Genomic DNA, 23,247 nt, shown 5'->3' with positions numbered 1-23,247 from the left:
GTATCATCAGCGAACAACAACTGACTCACTTCCCAAGCTCTCTCATCCCCAACAGACTTCATACTTGCCCCTCTTTCCAAAACTCTTGCATTTACCTCCCTAACAACCCCATCCATAAACAAATTAAACAACCATGGAGACATCACACACCCCTGCCGCAAACCTACATTCACTGAGAACCAATCACTTTCCTCTCTTCCTACACGTACACATGCCTTACATCCTCGATAAAAACTTTTCACTGCTTCTAACAACTTTCCTCCCACACCATATATTCTTAATACCTTCCACAGAGCATCTCTATCAACTCTATCATATGCCTTCTCCAGATCCATAAATATACTATATATATATAAACGGATATATATATAAGTATATATAAAAATATAAAAATATATATATATCTTTCTTTCAAACTATTCGCCATTTCCCGCGTTAGCAAGGTAGCGTTAAGAACAGAGGACTGGGCCTCTGAGGGAATATCCTCACCTGGCCCCCTTCTCTGTTCCTTCTTTTGGAAAATTAAAAAAAAACGAGGGGAGGATTTCCAGCCCCCCGCTCCCTCCCCTTTTAGTCGCCTCCTACGACACGCAGGAAATATGTGGGAAGTATTCTTTCTCCCCTATCCCCAGGGATATATATATATATATATATATATATATATATATATATATATATATATATATATACATATGTGTATAATACAGTACCTTTCTTTTATCTGCAGAATTCAACATAATGTTACATCATTCTAAGATTGTATGATGGGCTGTGTCCCTATTACATATCAGTGATAGGCTTGGTTTTGACTCCTTCAATTATTCACCTGTTCCAAGTCTGGGTACCTTTTTTATTTCTATTTTTACCTCTTCCATCTAATGAGGTAAGGATCACTTCTCATACCAACATAGAACTTTCCGTCCATAATAACTGCCTTCTTCTCAGGTCCCCACTGCTTCACCTCAGTGTATCTCCCTTCCTGTCTTCCTTTACACCTCATACCTTGTGTCAGGCTGACATAACTCACTTTCCACAGGTTCTTCAGTTTTGGTGGTCCAGGTAAGAAGAAGATCTCGACCCCAGCGGCAGCAGCACCCAACAACATCTCTTTATCTCAAACGCCGCAGCCTCTGAAGAGGCATGGATCAGATGAGCAAGCTGTGGCACTGGCCGGAGTGGCACCCCATGGAAGCACAAGCTCCATGGCTGAGGGCACACATCAGGGAGGGGCCTCTGGCTCCAGCACCAGGCTGGACTGCGACCCACCATACAGGTATGTCTTTGAGTGTGGGAGGCGTTGATATGGATTGTAAAGAATGACAGTGACACCTGTTGTTAAGCATGCAAAGCCCTTGATCATTCACCCGCATATGCTTTCTGTTCAATGGAACATTGCTCAGAATAGTATCATTCATACCAATAATGGGGCAGGGAAATTATATCACAGAATTTTGAGTTTATGTGACAAGAATGAATCCTCTCTCATATTATGTCAAATTCTCAGCCTACAGGATGGGACTTTTGCTTAAACCTAGTAATGTGATTTTTTTATATAAATAAAGAAAATATGCTCATTCTAAAGTCATAAAGATGTCCTTTTCTTAATCTACTTCATCACGGCTAGGATATACATGTCCCCTCTCAACCTTACAGTGTTGCTTCATCAGCCTCCAAATTCTAGTTTTTCTAAAATCTTCTCTTTCGTCACCATGTACTGACCGACACTGCAGTTTTCTAAGCCTTTCATTAAACAAGCAGTATACTTCCCTTAAAGTTCTATGTCTATCCATGTTTAACATCTTTCAATACCTTCACTTAATTATCTACTAAGGTCACTCTGTTTCTGTCCCCAATATCTCCCTTCCTTAGTATCAATAACTACCCACTGATTCTGTCACTCATCCTTGAAATTTACTGCTGATGTCCTTGATGTCTTTCAATAGAGTACCTTCTTCACTCAGCCTTGGAATTTACTGTTGATGCCTTCCAATAGTTGCACCTTCTGATTATTTTCTTTCATAATTCCTTCAGTCTTTTAGAGTCCATTATCATGATCTTTCAATATATTTCTTAGTTCCATTATTTTCTCTTCCATTTCATTACATTTTTCATTATCTTTTATTAGATTCCTCAGTTTTTTAATTTTCTTTATCCAACTTTTTTATAATTGATCCTGTTTCATTATCACTGATGATAATTTCAATGTACATTTGTAATCATCTATCACCTATTTGTACTGAACATGGGGTTTTCACACCTATGGGGCCCAATCTCTTGAATTTTCTCTGGCATATAATTTAAAACCTTTTGCTTCCTCTCCACGTTTCCAATTTCATCATTCTGATTATTTCATGCCTTTTCTTAAGTGTCTTGGTTAATTTCAAGTTATGGCCTCTGGTTGTTCTGTGCCTGTATCTTTCAAAGAACTGCTTACTGTTGATGTCATCAAACTCATTTAAAGATTCAAAGGTTGTAACCAGGTCACCCCTCAGTTTTATCAAATTCATTGTGGACAAATCTTAGGCCCCTAACCTTTCCCTGCACGTAAGCTTTCTTAATTCTGTTAGTTATATGTGCTCCTTTAAGTATGATGAACAAACTTAAGAATATATTCAAGTTTTGAATTAAGGTTTCCTTCTCCATATATTTGAATGCTTTTTGATTTAACCAGCAGATAGTTTGTCTCTTACTATTCTACATATGTGGTACTCTAGCAACAGGTTTATGATGATGTTAACTACTAAATCCCTTTCACACATAGATTCCTGCTGGTTATTTCCTGATAGATAATATCCATATTGAGGCCTTCTTTCACTGTATCCCTTTCTTATTAACTTGCATTTACTTAAGATGAATTTCATCAGCCATGTATCACATCAACTTTGGGGCTTGCCTAGGTCTCCTTGTAGTTGGACGCAATTCTCCTCATATTTTACCTCCCTCATGACTGTGGCATCATCCGAAAACATATTCAGGTAAAAGTTCAATCCTTCTGGCAAGTCATTTGTGTCTGCGTGTGTGTGTGTGTGTGTATTAGTAATTGATTTTTATTTCCCAGCTCCATTCCATTTATACAGCCTATATAAAAGCTTGCCATATGCTGAGCTGTGTGTAGTGTGAAGTTTATACCATGCCATTAATGTGGTCAAGAGTTCCATAAATATTATGTCTAAATAGGTATAGGTTATATAAATGTATATACTTTTCATTTATTCTGTAAATAAGATTAAATATCTATGAATTTAAAATACAATCCTGAATGTAATTAACATAAGTCTCAGAGATCTACATTAATATTGTAATGGCATGTTATTGGCCTAAGGAATAAAAAAAAAAAGTTTGGAGTATTACCAATAATTTTCAAACTATCTATTAAATTTGGTTGATTGAGGATATGAGTTTCACTACCATAGAGCAACAAAAGATTATTCTATATCTCATTGAAGCAGTGGTTACAGATATCAGATGTGCTGTACTATCACAACTCTAAAATTTACTTCCATTTGCCTCATAATAAGAGGAATGACCTCCTCATACTATATCCAATATTTCTACCTAATGCCCTCAGTCCACCACATTCTATAGATTATTTACCACAAATAGGCATCCTCACAGCTCTGGTTACCACCACCTGTTTGCTGTGAGGTGAGCACGCAGCATATAATGTTTTCACTTTTCCCCCTACACCATAACATTATTGCATTCCATCTTTACATCACGACATTTTCCAGGGGTGACCTTCCCAGTGCGAGATATGTAGGCCAGTGCAATACTGTTGGGGTGAGCTAGTAAGTGCAGTGTCTGTGTATTCTGTGCACCTGTGTTTATCTATAGCTCACCGTGGCATAAGTTCTGTGGGTCACTCCATTGTGGATGTGGCAAAGACGAGTTGTGCTCACCCGTTCCCCTTACTTCTTTCTTTCTCTCTTTCTTTCCCTCCACACATAAGTTATTCATCGTCTGATCCCTCTCACTAAATAACCCAGTGTGTGTCATGTATTAAGCAAAAGCCAAGGACTGCTGCTGCTGTTGCTGCTGCTACCGCTAAAACCATCAGCACTTGGAGTGTGTGTTAGAGGTTGTTGGAGTGCTTGCGATATAGCGTTGTGTAAACCTCCTTCCTCCTTATCCTTCACATATCATCACTTCAAGAAAACTATCACCTCCAAAAGAATTCTCCTATTTCAGCTGTAAGGCTAGACCTCTTGAAGACACTGCCTGAGCTAATGGACTCTCATGGCCTTTCTTTGCTTGATCTATCTCTAAATGTAGGACTATCAGTACTAGGCCCCCACAGTAATGAATAGAGACTTCAGATTCTATGTTCTCCTTCGTGTGTGAAGAACAGTTCATTAACAAAGTTTTATATATATATATATATATATATATATATATATATATATATATATATATATATATATATATATATATAATATATATTGGAAAGGATCACAATTTTGTGCGTGATCAAATATATTTGTAAGAGTCCACAGGGAAAATGAAACTTATCATGTTTCATTTTCCCCATGGAATCTTACAAATATATATATATATATATATATATATATATATATATATATATATATATATATATATATATATATATATATATATATATGCATAAAGGTATCTTAACTCTCTTTTACATCCTGATACTGGGCGTATCTGTACTGCAAGATATGTTAGTGGTATATAATGGTATGAAGTAGTGACCAAGCAGCCTGGTGGGCTTCAGAGGTTGTGAACACCTGCCCACTGCTGCCTCTAGGCTGCCTCCCCATCCTCACCTTTCCAGGTGTATACATACACACACCACTACTGACCTTTTTCCAAACAATCTAACACACACATTTCCGTCATTACCAACCCATTCCCTCACAGTAAACATGCAAACTAAAAAAAGCTCTCAAAATGTTCTCTGTTCATACAGATAATATTTACCTCCACTGGTGTTACTCTGGCCATATATATATATATATATATATATATATATGACCAACCGGGGACTTCTCATTACTCAAACCATCATTACTTCTGCCTTTCATCTATTTACAACAGATACAGCATTGAGAATACCTTGTGCATGATCTCTGCTGTTGATTTAATGAGTATTTCAATATCATTTCATACAACTAACTGAGATAGAACTATTATTAATTGGTAAATTTCTTTAGACCATGAATATATTTGAAGTTTATAACTCCACATCAGAGAGCCATTCTATGTACATATAATCAACAGTGGCTGACACAGTGGTCAGTGGTAGAGAAGAGACACCACCCAGCTGACACAGTAGTCAGCAGTAAGGTAACTGATGCCTCCTAGAGGTTGACACGGGAGCAGGGGACATAGTTATATTTATCAGCTTTATCAAACTATTCAACAAATCTTGAAAGAAAAAAGATGTAAATTACATGGTTCCAGTAATTGTTGAAGTTTATAATTATGGTGATGATGATAATGGACATTTGGCCTCATATTTCTCTTTACCTAAGAAAGACCTTTGCTCCAAAATTATCCATAGTATTATCATTACTAACTGGTTCATATACAACTAACATTCCCAGCAAGCATCATCAAGTATGAATGAAAAAGTGTTATATCTTAACATATAAAAACAGATGCTCTTCCCTGTCAGTTCCTAATGGTTTTTGGAATGAATAGAGGAAATCCCATGAGCACAAAGCTTTAACAACTTTCACTGCCTGCCATTGCACAGTATTGTTTTCTGTAATAATATTTGACAGAGAATTTGATATGCCTTTCCCAATATTATTAGTTGGATATCATGAAAGATCATTAGCTTTAAAAAACTACTTAAGTTACAAAAATATAAATATATGTATGACATTCCATAAAAGCAATTGGATAGGCTATTGGTGTAATGATTATTTTCAGAGCTTTGTTGATGGTGTTGATATAATGACAGTTACATGTAGATTCATTATATTAGCATTTGGGTGAACCCAAGAATTATTTTCATTGCTGTAATCATATCTAGAAGCAAGTGATTTAGTGTAAATGACACATTGACACCACATACTCACTGACGATTCCTTTAAACTTTGCCGATAATATCCTTCCTGAACTTGCACTCTACATCATTCTAGTTTCATGTGCATTTCTTCCTGCTGTTTCCAAACTCTCCTATTCTGTCACTTTTCTGATTCACCAATGTGTTATTTCTAAACATCATAGACAGTACAAAACTCTAGGTCAGTGTTTTGTTTGCATCAAACTGAATGTTGGGTGTAGATGTTGTATACGGTCCTTTGCAGAGCAAAGGGTTGGTTGTATGTTGAGTGTTGGTGGGTAGAGCTGCATGTGCGGCACACTTCAGTACTGCTTCACTTCCATTCATTGTGTCATTACTGTCATTCCACTGTGTTCCATTCACAGGGTGACAATCTACTTTGCAATGTAATCTTCAACACTTGCCAATGTGCTATCATGTTTGCAGTAATTAGAAAATTAAATAATCTATAACTTCAAATGCAACAAGGTAATACTATATTATACTTGTGTATAATATGTATCTGTGATATTATTATCTGTGTATCCCTATATATATATATATATATATATATATATATATATATATATATATATATATTATTATTATTTTTTTTTTTTATTATACTTTGTCGCTGTCTCCCGCGTTTGCGAGGTAGCGCAAGGAAACAGACGAAAGAAATGGCCAAACCCACCCCATACATATGTATATACATACGTCCACACACGCAAATATACATACCTACACAGCTTTCCATGGTTTACCCCAGACTCTTCACATGCCCTGATTCAATCCATTGACAGCATGTCAACCCCGGTATACCACATCGATCCAGTTCACACTATTCCTTGCCCTCCTTTCCCCCTCCTGCATGTTCAGGCCCCGATCACACAAAATCTTTTTCACTCCATCTTTCCACCTCCAATTTGGTCTCCCACTTCTCCTCGTTCCCTCCACCTCCGACACATATATCCTCTTGGTCAATCTTTCCTCACTCATTCTCTCCATGTGCCCAAACCATTTCAAAACACCCTCTTCCGCTCTCTCAACCATGCTCTTTTTATTTCCACACATCTCTCTTACCCTTACGTTACTTACTCGATCAAACCACCTCACACCACACATTGTCCTCAAACATCTCATTTCCAGCACATCCATCCTCCTGCGCACAACTCTATCCATAGCCCACGCCTCGCAACCATACAACATTGTTGGAACCACTATTCCTTCAAACATACCCATTTTTGCTTTCTGAGATAATGTTCTCGACTTCCACACATTCTTCAAGGCTCCCAGAATTTTTGCCCCCTCCCCCACCCTATGATCCACTTCCGCTTCCATGGTTCCATCCGCTGCCAGATCCACTCCCAGATATCTAAAACACTTTACTTACTCCAGTTTTTCTCCATTCAAACTTACCTCCCAATTGACTTGACCCTCAACCCTACTGTACCTAATAACCTTGCTCTTATTCACATTTACTCTTAACTTTCTTCTTTCACACACTTTACCAAACTCAGTCACCAGCTTCTGCAGTTTCTCACATGAATCAGCCACCAGCGCTGTATCATCAGCGAACAACAACTGACTCACTTCCCAAGCTCTCTCATCCCCAACAGACTTCATACTTGCCCCTCTTTCCCAAACTCTTGCATTCACCTCCCTAACAACCCCATCCATAAACAAATTAAACAACCATGGAGACATCACACACCCCTGCCGCAAACCTACATTCACTGAGAACCAATCACTTTCCTCTCTTCCTACACGTACACATGCCTTACATCCTCGATAAAAACTTTTCACTGCTTCTAACAACTTGCCTCCCACACCATATATTCTTAATACCTTCCACAGAGCATCTCTATCAACTCTATCATATGCCTTCTCCAGATCCATAAATGCTACATACAAATCCATTTGCTTTTCTAAGTATTTCTCACATACATTCTTCAAAGCAAACACCTGATCCACACATCCTCTACCACTTCTGAAACCACACTGCTCTTCCCCAATCTGATGCTCTGTACATGCCTTCACCCTCTCAATCAATACCCTCCCATATAATTTACCAGGAATACTCAACAAACTTATACCTCTGAAATTTGAGCACTCACTCTTATCCCCTTTGCCTTTGTACAATGGCACTATGCACGCATTCCGCCAATCCTCAGGCACCTCACCATGAGTCATACATACATTAAATAACCTTACCAACCAGTCAATAATACAGTCACCCCCTTTTTTAATAAATTCCACTGCAATACCATCCAAACCTGCTGCCTTGCCGGCTTTCATCTTCAACAAAGCTTTTACTACCTCTTCTCTGTTTACCAAATCATTTTCCCTAACCCTCTCACTTTGCACACCACCTCGACCAAAACACCATATATCTGCCACTCTATCATCAAACACATTCAACAAACCTTCAAAATACTCACTCCATCTCCTTCTCACATCACCACTACTTGTTATCACCTCCCCATTTGCGCCCTTCACTGAAGTTCCCATTTGCTCCCTTGTCTTACGCACTTTATTTACCTCCTTCCAGAACATCTTTTTATTCTCCCTAAAATTTAATGATACTCTCTCACCCCAACTCTCATTTGCCCTCTTTTTCACCTCTTGCACCTTTCTCTTGACCTCCTGTCTCTTTCTTTTATACATCTCCCACTCAATTGCATTTTTTCCCTGCAAAAATCGTCCAAATGCCTCTCTCTTCTCTTTCACTAATAATCTTACTTCTTCATCACACCACTCACTACCCTTTCTAATCAACCCACCTCCCACTCTTCTCATGCCACAAGCATCTTTAGCGCAATCCATCACTGATTCCCTAAATACATCCCATTCCTCCCCCACTCCCCTTACTTCCATTGTTCTCACCTTTTTCCATTCTGTACTCAGTCTCTCCTGGCACTTCCTCACACAAGTCTCCTTCCCAAGCTCATTTACTCTCACCACCCTCTTCACCCCAACATTCACTCTTCTTTTCTGAAAACCCATACAAATCTTCACCTTAGCCTTCACAAGATAATGATCAGACATCCCTCCAGTTGCACCTCTCAGCACATTAACATCCAAAAGTCTCTCTTTCGCGCGCCTGTCAATTAACATGTAATCCAATAACGCTCTCTGGCCATCTCTCCTACTTACATACGTATACTTATGTATATCTCGCTTTTTAAACCAGGTATTCACAATCACCATATATATGTATATATATATATATATATATATATATATATATATATATATATATATATATATATATATATATATATATGTGGGAGTATGTGATAGAATGTAAGAAAGTAAATTCTCGATTAATATGGGTAAAACTGAAAGTTGATGGAGAGAGATGGGTGATTATTGGTGCATATGCACCTGGGCATGAGAAGAAAGATCATGAGAGGCAAGTGTTTTGGGAGCAGCTGAATGAGTGTGTTAGTGGTTTTGATGCATGAGACCGGGTTTTAGTGATGGGTGATTTAAATGCAAAGGTGAGTAATGTGGCAGTTGAGAGAATAATTGGTATACATGGGGTGTTCAGTGTTGTAAATGGAAATGGTGAAGAGCTTGTAGATTTATGTGCAGAAAAAGGACTGGTGATTGGGAATACCTGGTTTAAAAAGCGAGATATACATAAGTATACATATGTAAGTAGGAGAGATGGCCAGAGAGCGTTATTGGATTACGTGTTAATTGACAGGCGCGCGAAAGAGAGACTTTTGGATGTTAATGTGCTGAGAGGTGCAACTGGAGGGATGTCTGATCATTATCTTGTGGAGGCTAAGGTGAAGATTTGTATGGGTTTTCAGAAAAGAAGAGTGAATGTTGGGGTGAAGAGGGTGGTGAGAGTAAGTGAGCTTGGGAAGGAGACTTGTGTGAGGAAGTACCAGGAGAGACTGAGTACAGAATGGAAAAAGGTGAGAACAATGGAAGTAAGGGGAGTGGGGGAGGAATGGGATGTATTTAGGGAATCAGTGATGGATTGTGCTAAAGATGCTTGTGGCATGAGAAGAGTGGGAGGTGGGTTGATTAGAAAGGGTAGTGAGTGGTGGGATGAAGAAGTAAGATTATTAGTGAAAGAGAAGAGAGAGGCATTTGGACGATTTTTGCAGGGAAAAAATGCAATTGAGTGGGAGATGTATAAAAGAAAGAGACAGGAGGTCAAGAGAAAGGTGCAAGAGGTGAAAAAGAGGGCAAATGAGAGTTGGGGTGAGAGAGTATCATTAAATTTTAGGGAGAATAAAAAGATGTTCTGGAAGGAGGTAAATAAAGTGCGTAAGACAAGGGAGCAAATGGGAACTTCAGTGAAGGGCGCAAATGGGGAGGTGATAACAAGTAGTGGTGATGTGAGAAGGAGATGGAGTGAGTATTTTGAAGGTTTGTTGAATGTGTTTGATGATAGAGTGGCAGATATAGGGTGTTTTGGTCGAGGTGGTGTGCAAAGTGAGAGGGTTAGGGAAAATGATTTGGTAAACAGAGAAGAGGTAGTAAAAGCTTTGCGGAAGATGAAAGCCAGCAAGGCAGCAGGTTTGGATGGTATTGCAGTGGAATTTATTAAAAAAGGGGGTGACTGTATTATTGACTGGTTGGTAAGGTTATTCAATGCATGTATGACTCATGGTGAGGTGCCTGAGGATTGGCGGAATGCGTGCATAGTGCCATTGTACAAAGGCAAAGGAGATAAGAGTGAGTGCTCAAATTTCAGAGGTATAAGTTTGTTGAGTAATCCTGGTAAATTATATGGGAGGGTATTGATTGAGAGGGTGAAGGCATGTACAGAGCATCAGATTGGGGAAGAGCAGTGTGGTTTCAGAAGTGGTAGAGGATGTGTGGATCAGGTGTTTGCTTTGAAGAATGTATGTGAGAAATACTTAGAAAAGCAAATGGATTTGTATGTAGCATTTATGGATCTGGAGAAGGCATATGATAGACTTGATAGAGATGCTCTGTGGAAGGTATTAAGAATATATGGTGTGAGAGGCAAGTTGTTAGAAGCAGTGAAAAGTTTTTATCGAGGATGTAAGGCATGTGTACGTGTAGGAAGAGAGGAAAGTGATTGGTTCTCAGTGAATGTAGGTTTGCGGCAGGGGTGTGTGATGTCTCCATGGTTGTTTAATTTGTTTATGGATGGGGTTGTTAGGGAGGTGAATGCAAGAGTTTTGGAAAGAGGGGCAAGTATGAAGTCTGTTGTGGATGAGAGAGCTTGGGAAGTGAGTCAGTTGTTGTTCGCTGATGATACAGTGCTGGTGGCTGATTCATGTGAGAAACTGCAGAAGCTGGTGACTGAGTTTGGTAAAGTGTGTGAAAGAAGAAAGTTAAGAGCAAATGTGAATAAGAGCAAGGTTATTAGGTACAGTAGGGTTGAGGGTCAAGTCAATTGGGAGGTAAGTTTGAATGGAGAAAAACTGGAGGAAGTAAAGTGTGTTAGATATCTGGGAGTGGATCTGGCAGCGGATGGAACCATGGAAGCGGAAGTGGATCATAGGGTGGGGGAGGGGGCGAAAATCCTGGGAGCCTTGAAGAATGTGTGGAAGTCGAGAACATTATCTCGGAAAGCAAAAATGGGTATGTTTGAAGGAATAGTGGTTCCAACAATGTTGTATGGTTGCGAGGCGTGGGCTATGGATAGAGTTGTGCACAGGAGGGTGGATGTGCTGGAAATGAGATGTTTTGAGGACAATGTGTGGTGTGAGCTGGTTTGATCGAGTAAGTAACGTAAGGGTAAGAGAGATGTGTGGAAATAAAAAGAGCGTGGTTGAGAGAGCAGAAGAGGGTGTTTTGAAATGGTTTGGGCACATGGAGATAACGAGTGAGGAAAGATTGACCAAGAGGATATATGTGTCGGAGGTGGAGGGAACGAGGAGAAGTGGGAGACCAAATTGGAGGTGGAAAGATGGAGTGAAAAAGATTTTGTGTGATCGGGGCCTGAACATGCAGGAGGGTGAAAGGAGGGCAAGGAATAGGGTGAATTGGATCGATGTGGTATACCGGGGTTGACATGCTGTCAGTGGATTGAATCAGGGCATGTGAAGCGCCTTGGGTAAACCATGGAAAGTTGTGTGGGGCCTGGAAGTGGAAAGGGAGCTGTGGTTTCGGTGCATTATACATGACAGCTAGAGACTATGTGTGAATAAATGTGGCCTTTGTTGTCTTTTTCTAGCACTTCCTCGCCTGCATGTGAGGGGAGGGGGTGTCATTTCATGTGTGGCGGGGTGGCGACGGGAATGAATAAAGACAGCAAGTATGAATTTTATACATGTCCATATATGTATGCCTGTGTATGTATATATATGTGTATGTTGAAATGTATAGGTATGTATACGTGCGTGTGTGGACATGTATGTATATACATGTGTATGTGGGTGGGTTGGGCCATTCTTTTGTCTGTTTCCTTGTGCTACCTCGCTAACGTGGAAGACAGCGACAAAGTATAATAAATATAAATAAAATATACAAATATAGAAAGATATGTACATACACACAGATGCTCCTTGACTTACGATGGGTTTATGTTTCAATAAATCCATCATAAGTTGAAAATATTGTAAGTAGAAAATACATTTAATACCGTACATCTAACCTACAAAACATCATAGCTTAGCCTAGCCAACCTTAAACATTCTCAGAACACTTATATCAGCCTACAGATGAACAAAATCATGTAACACAAAAGGCCTATTTTATAATAAAGTGATTCTTTGCTGTGAATTTTCTTGATGTCTCAGATATAACTTCATGCTGGGCAAATATTTTCAATTTCATCTCTAGAGCAATTGCCTTCCTCTTCTTCTCACCAAAGGCAGGAGACACAGATGGACATTTTGTAAACATGATGGATGCAGAATCACAAAACACAAAATTCAAAAAATGCTGGCAACATAGTACCCTATGGAGTAATGGTTGTTTGCACTCGTGATCATGTGGCTGACTGGAAGTTCTGGCTCGCTGCTGCTGTGCGGCATTATGAAAGAGTATCATATCGCTAGCCCGGGAAAAGATCAAAATTCAAAGAATGGTTTCTAATGAATACGTATCGCTATCGTACCATCGTACAGTTGAAAAATCTTAAAATTTTTTTTAAGTCCAATCATCATCTGGGAGCATCTGTATATATATCATTTTTATGGGTGTTGCCAGACTCTGCCTGCATGAGGTTACACCACAAGTGATGTGTCATGTTTTTGTAAGGGTCTTATCATTATCAAAGAACACACTCCAGAGAAGTCCATTATTTCCCTTTTACTGGAAATAGCACAGCCTTGGGGTGCAGGAGCCTCTAAGGCAATTATGATTATATATATGTATGCATATACAGGACTGTAGGGCCTGGATGTGGCAGCAACAATGATGTCAGATTTGCCACTGTTTTGACTCTGGTTCAGATTGCTTTTGTTTGCCTAAATTAGTGGAATAAACAAAATTAATGGTTTCCTGAACATCGTTGAGTGTTCCTCTATCACAAAGCAAAGCATAGTGCGACACATCACCACACTGCACAGCACAGTATAACACAGAATTGCACATTGGCACTAATCAGTCATGCCTTACAGCACAGCATCGTATAACATAGCATTGCATCGTGGCACATATCATGGCACAGCAAAGCAGAGTATAACACATATTAACAAAAGGGCACATATCATTGCACAGCACAAACATATATATATATATATATATATATATATATATATATATATATATATATATTGAAGAATGTATGTGAGAAATACTTAGAAAAGCAAATGGATTTGTATGTAGCATTTATGGATCTGGAGAAGGCATATGATAGAGTTGATAGAGATGCTCTGTGGAAGGTATTAAGAATATATGGTGTGGGAGGCAAGTTGTTAGAAGCAGTGAAAAGTTTTTATCGAGGATGTAAGGCATGTGTACATGTAGGAAGAGAGGAAAGTGATTGGTTCTCAGTGAATGTAGGTTTGCAGCAGGGGTGTGTGATGTCTCCATGGTTGTTTAATTTGTTTATGGATGGGGTTGTTAGGGAGGTGAATGCAAGAGTTTGGGAAAGAGGGGCAAGTATGAAGTCTGTTGGGGATGAGAGAGCTTGGGAAGTGAGTCAGTTGTTGTTCGCTGATGATACAGTGCTGGTGGCTGATTCATGTGAGAAACTGCAGAAGCTGGTGACTGAGTTTGGTAAAGTGTGTGAAAGAAGAAAGTTAAGAGTAAATGTGAATAAGAGCAAGGTTATTAGGTACAGTAGGGTTGAGGGTCAAGTCAATTGGGAGGTAAGTTTGAATGGAGAAAAACTGGAGGAAGTAAAGTGTTTTAGATATCTGGGAGTGGATCTGGCAGCAGATGGAACCATGGAAGCGGAAGTGAATCATAGGGTGGGGGAGGGGGCGAAAATCCTGGGAGCCTTGAAGAATGTGTGGAAGTCGAGAACATTATCTCGGAAAGCAAAAATGGGTATGTTTGAAGGAATAGTGGTTCCAACAATGTTGTATGTTTGCGAGGCGTGGGCTATGGATAGAGTTGTGCGCAGGAGGGTGGATGTGCTGGAAATGAGATGTTTGAGGACAATGTGTGGTGTGAGGTGGTTTGATCGAGTAAGTAATGTAAGGGTAAGAGAGATGTGTGGAAATAGAAAGAGCGTGGTTGAGAGAGCAGAAGAGGGTGTTTTGAAATGGTTTGGGCACATGGAGAGAATTAGTGAGGAAAGATTGACCAAGAGGATATATGTGTCGGAGGTGGAGGGAACGAGGAGAAGTGGGAGACCAAATTGGAGGTGGAAAGATGGAGTGAAAAAGATTTTGAGTGATCGGGGCCTGAACATGCAAGAGGGTGAAAGGTGTGCAAGGAATAGAGTGAATTGGATCGATGTGGTATACCGGGGTTGACGTGCTGTCAGTGGATTGAATCAGGGCATGTGAAGCGTCTGGGGTAAACCATGGAAAGTTGTGTGGGGCCTGGATGTGGAAAGGGAGCTGTGGTTTCGGGTATTATTGCGTGACAGCTGGAGACTGAGTGTGAACGAATGGGGCCTTTGTTGTCTTTTCCTAGTACTACCTCGCACACATGAGGGGGGAGGGGGATGGTATTCCATGTGTGGCGAGGTGGCGATGGGAATGAATAAAGGCAGGCAGTGTGAATTGTGTGCATGGGTATATATGTATGTGTCTGTGTGTGTATATATATATGTGTACATTGAGATGTATAGGTATGTATATTTGCGTGTGTGGGCATGTGTGTGTGTACATTGTGTATGGGGGTGGGTTGTGCAATTTCTTTCGTCTGTTTCCTTGCGCTCCCTTGCAAATGCGGGAGACAGCGACAAAGCAAAATAAATAAAGTGAAAAGTTTTTATCGAGGATGTAAGGCATGTGTACGTGTAGGAAGAGAGGAAAGTGATTGGTTCTCAGTGAATGTAGGTTTGCGGCAGGGGTGTATGATGTCTCCATGGTTGTTTAATTTGTTTATGGATGGGGTTGTTAGGGAGGTAAATGCAAGAGTCTTGGAAAGAGGGGCAAGTATGAAGTCTGTTGGGGATGAGAGAGCTTGGGAAGTGAGTCAGTTGTTGTTCGCTGATGATACAGCGCTGGTGGCGGATTCATGTGAGAAACTGCAGAAGCTGGTGACGGAGTTTGGTAAAGTGTGTGGAAGAAGAAAGTTAAGAGTAAATGTGAATAAGAGTAAGGTTATTAGGTACAGTAGGGTTGAGGGTCAAGTCAATTGGGAGGTGAGTTTGAATGGAGAAAAACTGGAGGAAGTGAAGTGTTTTAGATATCTGGGAGTGGATCTGTCAGCGGATGGAACCATGGAAGCGGAAGTGGATCATAGGGTGGGGGAGGGGGCGAAAATTTTGGGAGCCTTGAAAAATGTGTGGAAGTCGAGAACATTATCCCGGAAAGCAAAAATGGGTATGTTTGAAGGAATAGTAGTTCCAACAATGTTGTATGGTTGCGAGGCGTGGGCTATGGATAGAGTTGTGCGCAGGAGGATGGATGTGCTGGAAATGAGATGTTTGAGGACAATGTGTGGTGTGAGGTGGTTTGATCGAGTAAGTAACGTAAGGGTAAGAGAGATGTGTGGAAATAAAAAGAGCGTGGATAGAGTGGGAGACCAAATTGGAGGTGGAAAGATGGAGTGAAAAAGATTTTGAGTGATCGGGGCCTGAACATGCAGGAGGGTGAAAGGCGGGCAAGGAATAGAGTGAATTGGATCGATGTGGTATACCGGGGTTGACGTGCTGTCAGTGGATTGAATCAGGGCATGTGAAGCGTCTGGGGTAAACCAAGGAAAGCTGTGTAGGTATGTATATTTGCGTGTGTGGACGTGTGTATGTACATGTGTATGGGGGGGTTGGGCCATTTCTTTCGTCTGTTTCCTTGCGCTACCTCGCAAACGCGGGAGACAGCGACAAAGTATAAAAAAAAAAAAAAAAAAAATATATATATATATATATATATATATATATAAAAGAAAAGATAACTTTAATGACAATACAAATGCAGCCAATTAGCCACCCACTCCTCCATGCTCATCTTTAAATCCATCATTTTTCAACAGATGGTTACGGGGTGTTTGTATTACAACACTAGTAATAATAATATTGATAATAATAATAATAATAATAATAATAATAATAATAATAATAATAATAATAACAATAATTGTGGTTCCAACAATGTTATATGGTTGCGAGGTGTGGGCTATAGATAGAGTTGTGCGGAGGAGGGTGGATGTGCTGGAAATGAGATGTTTGAGGACAATATGTGGTGTGAGGTGGTTTGATCGGGAAAGTAATAATAGGGTAAGAGAAATGTGTCGTAATAAAAAGTGTGGTTGAGAGAGCAGAAGAGGGTGTTTTGAAATGGTTTGGTCACATGGAGAGAATGAGTGAGGAAAGATTGACAAAGAGGATATATGTGTCAGAGGTGGAGGGAACGAGAAGTGGGAGACCAAATTGGAGGTGGAAAGATGGAATGAAAAAGATTTTGAGTGATTGGGGCCTGAACATGCAGGAGGGTGAAAGGCGTGCAAGGAATAGAGTGAATTGGAACGATGTGGTATATCGGGGTCGACGTGCTGTCAATGGATTGAACCAGGGCATGTGAAGCATCTGGGGTAAACCATGGAAATTTCTGTGGGGTCTGGATGTGGAAAGGGAGCTGTGGTTTCAGTGCATTATTACATGACAACTAGAGACTGAGTGTGAACGAATGTGGCCTTTGTTGTCTTTTCCTAGCGCTACTTCACACACATGAGGGGGAGGGGGTTTTTATATCATTTGGCGAGGTGGCGATGGGAATGAATAAAGTCAGACAGTATGAATTATGTACATATGTATATATGTATATGTCTGTGTGTATATATATATATGTTGAGATGTATATGTATGTATATTTGCGTGTGTGGACGTGTATGTATATACATGTGTATGTGGGTGGGTTGGGCCATTCTTTTGTCTGTTTCCTTGCACTACCTCACTAATGCGGGAGACAGACAAAGCAAAATAAATAATAAATAGATAATAATAATAATAATAATAATAATAATAATAATAATAATAATAATAATAATAACTGGGGATCAAGGAGAAAGAATACTATCCACGTATTCCCTGCATGTCATAGAAGGCAACTTAAAGGGGTGGAAGCAGGGGCTGGAAATCCTCCCCTCCTTGTTTTACTTTCAAAAAAAAATGAACAGAGAAGAAGGCTAAATGAAGATTTTTTGCCTCTAATGCTCAGTCATCTGTTCTTGATGCTACCTTGCTCATGCAGGAAATAGTGAACATGTTTAAAAAACAATAATTACAATAATCATATTAATCATAATACTGATTATAATAATCATAATAATAATGATACCCACATCCACAACAAATAGCTGCAGTGCAGCAGACATTCATGTATCATTCAAAAGAATAAATTTGTTCTCTTCTTCAACAAGTTTTGATTTTATGTACGTTGTTGAAAGAAATATGATGTAAGTGAATCTAGTGTTCCTAAATTTCTTACCATATGTATTGTTTCAGGTAAGTTCTGGTCTCTTAATTGCAAATGGGTTCATTGCTGATAAGATTATCAGTATCTAAGTCAGCATGATGATGTTATTATATAGCATCTTCTAAGTATTCATGTAATATGATGGAGTAGCCAGTGTTGTTGAACTGCTGAAATTGGAGGACTATGAGGCAGAAACTTAGATCCTAAACACACTCTCTGCTTTCTCATAAAAAGTTTAATTTGATTTTTGCATTTTCAGTATTGGTGTCAGTTATCATCAACAACCCTGGATCATTGAAAAAGTGGTCCATTGTTATGTATATATATATATATATATATATATATATATATATATATATATATATATATATTATATAGCATTCCCGGACTCTGCCTGCAAATGTACCGTAATACCATGGGTAAAGTTGCCTTAAACATGAAAGGACGGAAATAAATACAGCTTCAGTGAGGACCTTCCCACCCAAAGATACCCATCTTATCCTCATCCTGGGGTTGCATATATAACTCTCGATATATATTTGTGTGTGTGTATGTGTATGTAATAACCCATTTAGAATTACTTATTTGTATGGTATAGGGTGGGAATTCTACACTTGTGAGGTTCCATATGGCTCATGAACTTTATTATAAGGCTATTTTAAGTTTCAATTTTCAAAAATTATTATGCATTCACAGTTTCATCACTTGGCTTGGTGTGCATGTGTGTGTGTGTGTGTGTGTAAGAAGAGAGAGAGAGAGAGAGAGAGAGAGAGAGAGAGAGAGAGAGAGAGAGAGAGAGAGAGAGAAGAGAGAGAGAGAGAGCACATGCATTACAAGACATTAAGTGTACTTTTGAATATCTTAATAAATCATGTGAAGATTTTCTACTGTACACTTTTTGTAGAATCACCAAATTCATAAGATGAATTTTTCCACAGCTCTTCAGACAGACAGAGTTTAGTAGCAGTGGAACTAAGCCAGAGCAACACGGTTTGTCCATGGGACAGCAACGTTGATGCCACAGCTGCTAACATCTGTCCCTGGGAAACATCTGAACCCCCTGCAGCACGCAGTCAGCAGCCAGCTAAACCTCCTGAACAAAGGCTGGGTAACCCAAAGGCACGCCCTGATCGTTCCAAATCTGTTGATGTGAGTTCCTTAAGCAAGAGGCATGGGTCAGTGTGTGCAACACCCAACTTAGTGCCAGTGCCAGCTGAGGGTCACCCTGTTGCCTCAATCTGTCCCTGGGAGAGTCAGGAGCTACCAACACGCACTACAGAAAAGTCTAAATCCATTGATGTGGATGTATGTCCATGGGAGACAAACGAACCAGCCAAAAAACCTTCAACCAGCTTGGCTCCAGGGATGATAGCGAGCGATGTAATGGCCACCCAGTCATCCATAACGCCTTTGCAAGCCCATCAAGATTATCCCACAAGCACGCCCAGCTCTTTCATTTTTAGAGAAAGGGGAAGTAAAGATGTTTCTCGTCCACCATGTGAAAGAAAAATTTCAATTCAAGTTTGTCCTTGGGAAGAAGTAGAAGAGGAGGAAGCCCAAGAAATAGAAACTTTAAGTACAAGCTCAGGGGGTGAAAAGCCACAAGGCAAACAGCCTTGTGAAGAGAGTGATAACAGGGTAGAACAGGCCACAAGGCCAAAAGATAAATATTCAAGCATAAGTCTAACTTCCAGCTGTAGTGAGAGCCACACCATACCAGAGAGTCTGGCGATGCAAGCAGCCTTGGAGCCCCGTCAGGGTGTAAGCAGTGAAGGAACTTCATCACCATCATCAACCTGTTCGTCATCCAGTCACAGCGACTCTCGCCGCATCAAGATCGACTACACAGTGAGGTCAGGTCACCTGCCAGGTCAGTACGGTCTGCCCATCATCTCATCAGCAACTAGCGCAACCTGTGTGGGCCAGCAGGCTCAGCATGGGCATGTTAGCACCACCCTCAGCAGCGGGAACACAAGCACCACCAGTAGCAGCAGCAGTACGGGTGCCACTCACCATCACACCCCTGTACGAGCAGAGTCCCCACGAAGTATGGATAAACTTCCCTGTCCTACAGAAGGGGGAAGTAAACCCACCTCTCCCAAAGTGGCAACCAACGTTGTGGCACCTTGGGAGGAGAACCCTCCTCAGAAGATGACGGATATCTGCCCGTGGGAGGATGAGTAAGTCACAAGATTACACGTTCATTACTGGCTGTTGTGTTGACGCTCTTTGATAACATGCAACTCCCTGAGGTAAGATCACAATGTAGGATTCCTTCTGTCAAGAAAATGGTCATGAAATTATTTTAAGCAAATTTAGATAAGCTGTTTAATGAGCGAATTAATTCAAGAATTTAAGTATTCATAGATTATCAAGTAGTGCAAAATGAGATTTAGTTATTGGTTATACTAACATATGTAGTGTATCTCATAGAGAACTCAGACCTAATTAGGCTTTCACATCTGAGGCTTGGATTCTTTTTTTATGTAAGATATCAAAGTAGACATTGGTACTGACTACACCTTTTCTATATACCATACTAGTTGAGCGATATGCACTGAACAATCATATAAGGTACAATTCTGTAGTCAGACAACACCTACAGTAAAGCAGGTAATACAGTAGCACACAACAGTTGTATTCAGTCCAACTTAATACCAGTGGCTGTACAGGTTATGTATATAGTAACATTGCTAGGAGTTAACCTCTTCACTACTCTGACATGCATGGATTTTATCCTTATACTTTTGCTGGAATTTTCTATAGTATCTTCTCAGGGGCAGTTTGATATATGTTCCATATCATTTAGAAACATTAGACTCCTGAGTGTGAGTAGCGGAGGAGGAAATTCCAGCTGGCAGTTTGAGGTGTATGAGTCCTCCCCAGAGCGCAAGGCAGCAGTACGCCCCCTCTCACAGTCTGCAGCCACAACACCACCGCTTTGTAGACTTGCTTCTCTCTCCTGATGCATGGTTCAACTTTTTGATGGGAGATAAGTTCACCAGCGATGATGATGGTGATGGAGTCAATGTCTTCAAATCTGTTTTTTCTTTCTTAATAATTTACGACCAATTTTATCTATGGAAATCAGATCGAGCCAGCTGTCTGAAGGTTTAATGCCTGGCATAATCTTAGTTTTTCACAGCTATGTAGCGCAGGTTACTGGACGACACTGCCTGTGTCTACCATACATATCTACAGGGAGCTTCCTGTACACAGAGCCAAGTTTGTTGTTAGCAAATGTACCAGTAGCTTTATGTTAACTCATTTCAAACATGTATGTAAGATTTTTTCTTTAATTCCTTAGGTTGATTCCTAACACTAGTCAAGTAATATTCAGTGTATCATAAATACATGTTATAGATGTACAAGATCCAGAACATACCCTTCAATTTGTGTGAAACACTCTACACAGTTCCCACTCCCTAGTGGTGTATCTATTTTAGCATGTAATGAATGCTTGGTGCCAACCTTCCCCTTATAGGGATCTAACCCCAAGTATCTCAGCTATACCTTATATTATGCAGACCTCTGAAAAATATGTCCTTCACTGTTAAGGGGTCCTTCAAAATTTTTGCCTGCATAAGAATGATTTTCCAGATTCCCTCTTAAGTTTCCAATAATTCCAAGTAATATTTTTCTTTACAAAGATACCATCTTCTGTTAAAACTGTGAGAGGATATAAGCTTATTCTATACAGGGATAAAAGTTTACTTTATCAGACATTTTTGCACTTTCTAGACAATGACCCATTCTTTACCCCTGACCATTAGAGATTCACATATGTCATTACTGTGTGCTAGTTGTGTTTGTGTGTTTTTACCTGGTACAGATCCATGTTGCCCTTCATTTACAAAATTGCTGCTAGCCAGGACAATTCATTCCTTTTTGTATATTTTAATTATATTTCATATTAGGTCAAGTTCTATTTTGTTTTGGTATTACTTAAGATTCACTCTTGTGTTTTCTTATGTACATCATTTTGTATACATCTGCAAAATAGGTTGTCTGTGCTCTGCCTCAGTAACATTGTGGTGGGATGTACTACTGTCTCCTTTAGGAATATGTGTTTGAATCCATATGGTCCTGGTGCTGAATTCTCTAAAGTTATTCATTTATCTCAATCATATAAGTCAATGTCTATAAAGGCGTACTCATTAAATTTATTTAATTTTTCATAAATCTTTTGTGCCAAAAACTAGACATATGGATTGATTACAATTTAGTATATTTTTTGTGATCAGTTTCATTATGGTTCACTAATTCAATCATCCAGTCTCTAATTTTTCATTTTCTTTATTTGTGTGTGCAAATAGAAATTTAGGTGCAGTGAGTGTAACAAGAACATTATCAAGGAAAGGTCTGGGGAAATGATTCAGAAACAAAGATAAATTCGCTTAGAGTGAGAAGTTCCTCAAAGGGATTGTACTACTTTTTGTCCGCTGATGATGATACAAGCAGGCAGAGTCGGATAGTACACACACACACACACACACACACACACACACACACACACACACACACACATATGAGGTACTTAGGCAGGATAACAAACTTACAAACAAGGTGGAGGTTAGTAGGATGTACATCGGACATAACATACCAAGGAAAAAGAGAGAAAAAGTAAAGACTACAGTCAGAAGTCAAAAAATGGGAGACATCAAATGAGGCAAGAAGACAGAGCACCCCCTGCCAATGCTACATAGGGGTCAGTAATATTTGGTGGTGGTAATGTCAGACTGAAATGTATAAAAAAGCTGATGGCTTAGTAAGAAATGGATAAAGTGCTAAAATTTAAGGATAGTAATATGGAAATACTTGACAGTGTTGGAGTTGTGGAAACAAAAGCTTATTTAAGAGATAAGATCTAACCTATTCAGTTAGAAATTTAAGTATCCAAAACAATACACAACAAAGAAACAATCAAGATGGTGCATGAAGCACTTTTCATAGATGGTAAAGTGCTAATAACAAATGAATTCATTTATAAAGAGACAGACTGGGAAACTTTGGACTCTCATGGTTAGTCATGGAGACAAGATCTTAAAGTATGTACAGGAAAATTTTCAGTGCCAGCATGTTGATAAACAAATTAAGATGAAAGGGTTTGATATATCATCATTATTAGATCTTTCAGATGAATTGGTCTGATACATCACCATTAACTGACCTTATCTTCACACATGATAGCATGGATATTGAGAACATATGATACAACAATTGGAAAAAGCTTTAATGTAATGCTCAAGTTTGATT

General features: G+C 39.5%; 1 protein-coding gene across 17 annotated transcripts in view; it reads left to right on the top strand.

The window, feature by feature from the left end:
- Nucleotides 1-23,247, top strand: part of LOC139765155 (uncharacterized) — a 346,502-nt gene that overhangs the window by 310,307 nt on the left and 12,948 nt on the right. For 11 of the 17 annotated variants that reach the window (XM_071692359.1, XM_071692369.1, XM_071692366.1 and 8 more), the window contains 3 exons: nucleotides 1,037-1,273; nucleotides 3,732-3,788; nucleotides 18,930-20,171. In XM_071692359.1, the coding sequence (XP_071548460.1) occupies nucleotides 1,037-1,273; nucleotides 3,732-3,788; nucleotides 18,930-20,171 (1,536 nt within the window). Of the gene's footprint in view, nucleotides 1-1,036; nucleotides 1,274-3,731; nucleotides 3,789-18,929; nucleotides 20,244-23,247 lie in introns of all 17 variants that reach the window. The other 6 variants (XR_011716593.1, XR_011716592.1, XR_011716590.1 and 3 more) reach the window with 2 other exon arrangements.

The sequence above is a fragment of the Panulirus ornatus genome, chromosome 53 (genome assembly GCF_036320965.1).
Source record: "Panulirus ornatus isolate Po-2019 chromosome 53, ASM3632096v1, whole genome shotgun sequence".
Taxonomy (NCBI): domain Eukaryota; kingdom Metazoa; phylum Arthropoda; class Malacostraca; order Decapoda; family Palinuridae; genus Panulirus; species Panulirus ornatus.
Note: the sequence above shows the minus strand (reverse complement) of the source record. Positions and strands in the feature narration are given on the sequence as shown.